This window comes from Orycteropus afer, unplaced genomic scaffold, assembly GCF_000298275.1.
Source record: "Orycteropus afer afer isolate SDZICR_OR568_19922 unplaced genomic scaffold, OryAfe1.0 scaffold00647, whole genome shotgun sequence".
In the NCBI taxonomy this organism is placed as follows: Eukaryota; Metazoa; Chordata; class Mammalia; order Tubulidentata; family Orycteropodidae; genus Orycteropus; species Orycteropus afer.
The window spans coordinates 550,219-559,108 of NW_006922234.1; the positions used below are offsets into that span (position 1 = coordinate 550,219).

The window sequence follows — 8,890 nt, forward strand, 5'->3', positions numbered from 1 at the left end:
AGAAGAAAGAAAAAAGAGCACTGTTGTTGTTGTTAGGTGCTCTCAGCTCAATAGTTAACAAGATGTACATGCAGACCGCTCAACCCAGGGGGATGCACCCACATAGTCTATGGAAATAGATCCCTTGGAGCAAAAGACCACGAGGCACCAAGGGGCAATATTCACATGGAGGTAATGCAGGACAGACAGAAGTGCATGACTATGAGGGGCACAGGAGGAGGGTTACTGGGCAGGGAGGGGAGGAGACTGGGTTAGAGTTGGGTAAATGGGGAGTGAAAATAAATGTACACATAACATTGAATGTAAAACAAACTCTTAAAATAAAATTTTAAAAAATGGTGGCATATTCAAGACATTCCCAGACAAGCAGAAGTGGTGGGAATTTGAAACTACCAGACCTGCATTGCAAGAACTGCTAAAGGGTGTCCTTCAAGTGGAAAGGAAAGAACACCAGACAACTACCTGATCCAGTACAAGGGGTAGAAAACAAAATAAATAAATAAAGGAGAGATCTCCAATAAAGGCAATGGCATGGGCAAATGAAAAGTCCTATTACAGGGCATTTTCATGGGGTAAATTTAGTTGTTATGTGCTACAAACTTCACATCATCATATGTAGAAGAAAGAAGTATAAAGTTATCCTGACAGACATGGAATGTATGATGTGATAAATGGTCTAATAACAGAGATGGAAAGAAGTAAGAGAGAATTAGGACTAGAGCTTTACTGTTTAGTATTTATTTACTTACTGTTTGTATATTAACTGTTGGTATCAAGATCAAGACAAAGAGTGGCAGAATGGATGAGAAAACATGACCTATCCGTAAGCTCTCTACAAGAGACACATCTTAGGCCCAAGGATACAGATAGACTGAAAGTGAAAGGATGGAAAAGAATATTCCATGCAGATAATGACCAAAATAGAGCAAAGGTGACCATACTGATATCACACAAAAGAGACTTTATGCCAAAATCTATTTTAAGACATGAAGAAATACAACCTAAATATCAACAGAGGCCTCTATCTGCTCTCTTCCTTCTACCCACCCACAAAATTTCAATAAATTTGACATTTGCTCTCAATTTTATAGCCTGTTATAGAGCTCTGGTGGCACAGTGGCTAAAGCATTTTGCTATTAACCCAAAGGTCAGTGGTTCAAATCCACCAGTTACTCCATGGGAGAAAGATAGTCAGTCTGCTTCTGTAAAGATTTATAGCCTTGGAAACCCTATGAGGCAGTTCTACTCTGTCCTATAGGGTCTCTAGAAATCTGAATCAACTCGATGGCAGTGGGTTTGGTTTGGGTTTAGTTTATTTCATAACCATACCTCAAGTCATCAAAAAAATTTTATGTCTCCAGCTATAGGCTTTGTGCATATAATTGGTTTCATCACAAATCTACATGAAATTCATCAGATTACACACTGCATAAATGCACACACACACATACACAAGTATACTCAAAGCAGCCAACTTTTGGTTTAATGGCTTTACTGCATATTTGAGAGGTCACTGAGAAGATTCACATCAAGTACCACACAGCCGCTTTCTTTCTCCTTCTTTTTCTACAGAGCAAATTAATTTATTTTAAGGTTTTATGCAAAGGGAGTTGTTTTATTAATTTTTTTGAAGCCATGCCACTCAGGGACTCAGTCACCTCGAGCAGGTTCATTAAGGCACTTTTCCCAGGCACAGTTTATCAATAACAAGAATAATCATGATGATGATGATGATAGCAGCTAACACTTACATAGGGTTTACTATAGGCCAGTGTAAGGGATAAGGCATTTGGCTGCTAACTAGATTAGTGGTTCAAACCCACCAGCCCTCCACAGAAGAAAGATGGGGTAATCTACTTCTGTAAAGATTTACAGCCTTGGAAACCCTATGAGGCAGTTCTACTTTGTCCTAAAGGATCACTATGAATCAAAATTGACTTGATGGCAGTGAGTCCTCTCACCCCATGGGCCAAACACAGTTCTGAGTAGTTTGGTTCTCGTACTAACTCACAAGACACTTGTTACTGGTGATTATTCTTATTTCACAGAGGAAGAAATGGAGTCACAGAGGACTTGAGTAACTTGCCCACTGTCACCTGAAATCAGTGCAGAAGAAAGTTAAGGAGGTAGCATGGGAGTGATTGATAAATAGTGTCACAAGCAGAAAGGCCTAGACGAATGAGACCTGGAAAGCATTCATTACATTTGTTGGAAGGTAATTAATTCATGAATTTTTGAAGAGCCATTTCATTTCAGTACTAACCAGAAGATTGTTGTTGTTGTTGTTGTTAGGTGCCCTTGAGTTAATTGTTAGCGACCTAACGTACAACAGAGCAAAATGCTGCCCCATCCTGAGAAAAAGATTGCAAGGCATAAAATAGCAGTCTTTTAAGAAAGTAGATATAATGGTTATAGACCACTTATATTGTTGTTGTTGTTGTTAAGTGCCGTCGAGTCGTTTCCGACTCATAGCGACCCCATGCACAGCAGAACGAAACATTGCCCGATCCCACGCCAGCCCCACAATCCCTGCTATACTTGAGCCCATCATTGCAGCCACCAGGTCAATCCATCTCGTTGAAGGCCTCCCCCTCTTTCGTTGACCCTCCACCCTACCAAGCATGACATCCTTCTCCAGGGAATGGTCCCTTCTTACAACATGACCAAAATAAGTGAGATGAAGTCTGGCCATTCTTGCTTCCAAGGAGCATTCTGGCTGCACTTCCTCCAGGACAGATCTGTTAGTTCTTTTAGCAGTCCATGGTACTTTCAGCATTCTTCACCAGCACCACAACTCAAAAGCATCAACTCTTCTTCAGTCTTCCTTATTCATTGTCCAGCTCTCACATGCATACGAGGTGATTGGAAATATCATGACTTGTGTCAGGTGCACCTTAGTCCTCAAGGAGATATCCTTGCTCCCACTTATACTTAGCTTTTCAGAATTTCTCCTTTGTTTAATCCTCTGTAGTTGAAATAATTAAATCTATTCTTTTCCATAGTTATATATGTAGTGTTCCTATAGTCTCACAGAAGTTATTTTATAATGTTTTTAACTCTCTTCTTATTGTTGAATTTTCTAGGATGTGGTACCACGGGTTGTTCCACTTACAAAGCAGGCTCCAGAACCTGCTGAAGGGAGGAGTCACATGTTGGGCCCTTCAACAGCCCAAATTCAAAAGCTTATTTCCATTAGCCATCCATGGGCACCATACAGCCTCCAAGTCTCTGAACTGTGCTTGGCAGCAACATGAAGATCATTTTGGTAAGAGATGTACAGAACTGGATACTTTTGATGTAATCTGAAAATACTTTCTATGGAGTTGAGAAGACCTCTAGCCATTTCTTTCCAAAATTATCCTAGAAATGGTGAGAAAGAGAAAAATTGAGGATCATGTCACTAGGTAGGCTATTAACAGCAACACTCTTAATCATTCCTCTACAGTAACATTTTTCGAAGTGTGGTCATCAGACTATCAGTATCCCAGTTACTACTGAATCATAATCTCTGGAGGTTGTGCTCTAGAATCTGCATTTTAATGAACTCCTCTGATAACTCTGATATAAAATAACATTTGAGAGCCAAAAATCAAGCGTTGTGTTTGGATCTATTAAAGTTAAATTGTGAGATTGTTGTTGTTGTTGTTGTTATGTGCCATCGAGTCGGACCCGACTCATAGCGACCCCTCCTTGGATTTCCGAGGCAGTGTCACTACGGAAGTAGATTTCCCCATCTTCCTTCCGAGGAGTGGCTGGTGGGTTTGAACCGCCAGCCTTCTGGTTAGCAGTCAAGTGCCTTTAGGCACTACGCTACCAGAGCTCCTAAATTGTGAGATATTAAAGTGGATTTACAAGTCTAGAAGTCCATGTTTGAGATACAAACTTGCTAGTCATCAGCATACAGATGGTATTTAAAGTAATGAAAATAAATGAGGTCACCTGTTGTAGTTGTTAGGTGACATCGATTCAGCTATGACTCATAGTGACCCTGTGTACAACAGAATGAAACACTGCCTAGTCCTGCACCATCCTCACAATCCTTACTGTACCTCATCCCGTCATTGCAGCCACTATGTCAATCCATTTCATTGAGGGTCTTCCCATCTAGAAAGTTGTATTAGTTTCCTGGGGCTGCCATAACAAAATAACATAAATTGGATGGCTTACAAGAACAGAAATTTATTGTCTAATAGTTCTGGAGGGTACAAGTCCAGATCAACATGTTGTCCAGGCCATATTCCCTGTAAAGTCTCTAGGAGAAGATCCTGTTTTTGTCTCTCTCAGCTTCATGTAGTCCCACACATTACTTGGAGTATAGGTGCATCTTTGTATGGCCATCTTTCATTTGTGTATCTTTGTGTCTCTTCTCCTCTTTTATAAGGACACCACTGAGATGATAGGCCCATCCCTACACCAGTAAGACCTCACGTTAACTTGATTACAATCTGCAAAGACTCTATTTCCAAAGAAGGTCATGTTCACAAGTACCAAGGCTTAGGAAACTTCAACATATCTTTTTTGGGGATGCAATTCAATCCGTAACACAGCTATATAATCCATGAGGAGAATAAATACCATGACAGAGGCAACATTTAGCAGAGAAAGAAGATCCAACAAAAGAAGTTAGGAAGAAAAGCAAGTGAGCATGGTTTTCCCTTTACTTGTCAGAAGTAAAAAGAAAAAATAATTTAAGGGAGGAAAGAGTGGATGGTTTTGTCAAGTGTTGCTGGAAAAGGTCAAAGATGAAGATTTAGAAGTGACCATTGGATTCAGTAGCACAGGGGTCATTAGTGACCAAGACAGAAGCAATTTCAGTTGACCTATGAGTAGTGAAAGAAGCTTAATTGGAGTAAGTTCAAAAGGAAATTGGGTGACTTTTCATTTTAACTTGGACACATAAAGAGCTTGGAAGTCAGCATTCTTGTTCTTACAACAACAACAACAGAAATGCTGGACAAAATCAACTATTTTTCTTGAACCTGTCAAGAGTTCTGGCATCTCAAGGCAAATTGCCATTCCAAATTCTGGAAAGACATGTGTCTCCAGGGAGATACAGGACCTGAAATTTGTATACCTGGAGGAGAAACCATAAACTGGTAGGAATATTAAGCTAGGGATTTTGATGAACTCCCAGAGGAGTGGGTGAGAATGAGAATTACATGGGAGCTGCAGTTTCACAGGATTTTCCTCCAGGAACCTTACTAAGTCCTGAGACAGAGGACCGAGGAGGATCGAGATGAATCTGGAGACACCTCCTCCCCCAGCTTTGCCTAGAGGAGATGAAGAGTAAACATTGTGTACTCTATCCTGGCTCTCTTCTGTTACAGAAAAAAACAAAAAAAAAGCTTTAATTTGGGGAATGATATAGCCAGAGGGCAACAGTGAAATCTCATTCCAGCTTGTTGTTGTTAAGTGCTGTTGAGTTGGCTCTGACTCATGGTGACCCCATGTACAACAGAACAAAACACTGCCTGGTCCTGGGCCAGCTTCACAATCCTTGCTATACCTGAGCCATAGTTGCAGCCACTGTGTCAATCCATCTCTTTGAGGGCCTTCCCCTTTTTAACCCTCCACTTTACTAAGCATCATATCTTTCTCCAGGGAATGTTCCCTTCTGACAACATGACCAAAGTAGGTGAGATAAAGTCTGGCCATTCTCACTTCCAAGGAGCATTCCAGCTGTACTTCTTCCAGGACAGATTTGTTAGTTCATCTGGCAGCCCATGGTACCTTCAGTATTCTTTGCCAATACCACAACTTAAAAGCATCAACTCTTCTTTGGTATTCCTTATTCATTGTCCAGCTTTCACATGCATATTAGGTGACTGAAAATCACCTAAGGTGCACCTTAGTCTTCAAAGAGCTATCTTTGCTCTTCAGCACTTTAAAGAGGTCTTGTGCAACAGATTTGCCCAGTGCAATATGTCATCTGATGTCTTGACTGCTGCTTCCATTGGTGTTGATTGTGGAACCAAGTAATATGAAATCTTTGACATCTTCAGTCTTTTCTCCATTTATCATGTTGCTGCTTATTGGTCCAGTTGTGAGGATTTTCATTTTCTTTATATTGAGATGTAAAACACTACAGACTGTAGTTGCTAATCTTCATCAGTAAGTGCTTCAAGTCATCTTCACTTTCAGCAAGCATTCCAGCTAGGGAAAGGGAATTCTGCCTTGCTGCAGCCCCACTCCAGTTCGCCTGTCTCACCTAAGAAAAATACAGAAAGGAAAGGCTTAAAATATAAGGGAGAGTGTTTCATATACGTAAACTGGGAATAATGCAGCCAGAGAAGAGATTAGGGGGCAGGGAGGAAAAAAACATTACCACTAGAAGAGGGACCAAAACTTTGAAGTCCTCATCCTCAAGACTCAGACCCACTGTGAACTCCAAAGACTGAGACACAATAAGAAGAGTAGAGAATGCCTTCCTTCTTCACATCCTAACACTAGCTCATAAACCTCCATTTAAAATAGCAGTGGATTACAACTTGGAGAGCTGCAAGAAGTAGACTGTCTCTAAAGAGCAGCACAAAGGGAAGGGCCAAGGCCAACGAGGGAGACAAAAACAAAGTCAGTAAAGGAATTTAACACCTCTGGTACCAATAAATACAGCAAGCATCAAGGATAACTCAGTTCCTGACCAGATTAACATAAATCTTCACACTGAAGTCCTATTTACATCAGTGTCTACTGCCCTATATAACGTGTCCAGCTGTCAGCAACAACAACAAATATGACAAAACATACTCCAAATCAAGAAACATCACAGTTTGAAGAGACAAAGCCACATCAGAACTAGACTCAGATATGACACGGGTGTTGAAATTACCAGACAGGAAATTTAAAATGATAATTATTAGTATGTTAAGAGTTCTGATGGAAATGATAGACAACATGAAAGACAAAATCGATAATGTCAGCAGAGAGATGGAAAATATAAGAAAAATCAAAAATAAATTCTAGAAATTGAGAACACAATAACAGAAGTGAAGAATGTCTTGAAGGACTCATCAGTAGACGGGACACATCTCAGAAAAGAATCAGTGAATGTCAAATTAGGTCAATAGAAATTACCCAAACTGAAATGCAAAGAGTACAAAAAAGAGTTGGGGGGAGGGGCAGTGCAGAAGAGAATATCCAGGAACTGTGAAACAATATCAAAAGGTATAACATATGTTTGATTGGAAATTGAGAAGGAGAATAAAGAGAGAACTAAGCAGAAGAAATATTTGAAGAAATAATGGTGGAGAACTTTCGAAAATTAGTGATAGACACCAAACCATAGATTCAAGAAGCTCAGAGAACAACAAGCAGGATTAATTCACCCCAACACATATACACACACACACACACACACACAGAGGCATATCGTACTCAAACTGCAGAAAAACAAAGACAAAAAGGTAGAAAACACCTTACCTACAGAGAAACATGGATAAGAATTAGACTGCTCATAAGAAATGATGCAAACTAGAACATTATGGAATGACAACTTTAAAGTGTTAAAAGAAAACAAAAAATCTGCCAGAGTAGAATTTTATATCCAGCAAAATTATCCTTCAAAAGTGAAAAGGGAAATAAACAGCTTCTCTTAAAAAATTTGTAAAGGAAGTCTTCTAACAGAAGGAAAATTATATAGGTCAGAAACTTGGATCTACGTAAAGAAAGAGTAGTTGAAAAGGAGTAAATGAAAACGAAATATACTCTGTTATTTTTTCTTATTCTAATTGCACTAAATTATAACTGATTTTAAAGAAATAATAATAATATATTTAGCATTTATAGCATATAAAAAGTGAAATAACAAGGGATAGGAGGGAGAAATTAGGAATATTCTAAGTTACCTGTACTGTGCATAAAGTGATATAGAATTATCTGAAGGTGGCCTTAGATTACTTAAAAGGTATATTGCAAACATTAAAGCAACTACTAAATGTTTAAAACATAATATAAATAAGTCAAGAAAAGAGATATAATTGAGTTAAAAAAAAAAAATACTCCATGAAAACCAAAGAAGACAGAAAGTAAAGAACAAACACGAAAAACAGAAAACAGTTTTCAAGATGGTAGATTTAAATCCACCTATATCAATGTTAGGAGCTTTGCTGGATTGGTTTGGTATATCAATGTTGTATATCAATCAAGGAGCTCTGGTGGTGCAGTGCCTACAACATTTGACTACTAACCAGAAAGTTAGTGGTTCAAACCCATCAGCCAATCCATGGAAGGAAGATGGGGAAATCTACTTCTGTAAAGATTTACCACCTAGGCAACCCCGTGGGAGTGGCTGTGAGTTTGGTTTATTTTTTTATATCAATGTTGTTATTGTTGAGTGCTGTTGAGTCAATTCTGACTCAGTGACTCCATGTGACAGAGTAAACTGCCTTATAGGCAGTAATCTTTACAGAAGCAGATCACCAGGTGTGGTAGTTCAGTTTGTGTGTCAACTTGCCTGGGCCTGGTTGAGTGGCTGGGCAGCGGGATGTAGTATTCCCCATGATGAGACTGGTCATCAACTCCATGGTGGAATCTACTGTGAGCAGCAGAGTAGCTGCCTTAGGGCCTTAGGGGATGTGGTCTGCTTCCTGTATATAAGCAGAAGCGTTGGGAAATGGTCTCTAGCTTATGGCATCTTGAACCCTGCATGTAGCCGTGTCGTTGTTCAGCAGCCTGCCATGCTCAGCTGACCTTGGGACTTACAATGGACTTGAATTAATGGCCTGCCGTGTGGTTCGGTAATATTGGGACTGTACCTTTTTACTTGTCAACCTTGGGCTTGGCAGCCTCAGCAGCCAGCAGCTGTCTGAGTGAAGAAAAGCTTCTAGCTTCAGTGGGCCAGGAGCTGGAGGCAGAGCTGAAGCCCAAGGCTGAGGGGCTTTCACCCAGCCCC

General features: G+C 39.9%; 1 protein-coding gene across 1 annotated transcript in view; it reads left to right on the top strand.

The window, feature by feature from the left end:
- The first annotated feature begins 3,081 nt into the window (after positions 1-3,081).
- TMLHE (trimethyllysine hydroxylase, epsilon) overlaps positions 3,082-8,890 on the top strand; it is an 86,483-nt gene continuing 80,674 nt past the window's right edge. Inside the window, exons 1-2 of the mRNA XM_042783079.1 lie at positions 3,082-3,265; positions 3,446-3,479. Coding sequence (XP_042639013.1) covers positions 3,085-3,265; positions 3,446-3,479 — 215 coding nt within the window. The 5' untranslated portion in view covers positions 3,082-3,084. The remainder of the gene's footprint in view (positions 3,266-3,445; positions 3,480-8,890) is intronic.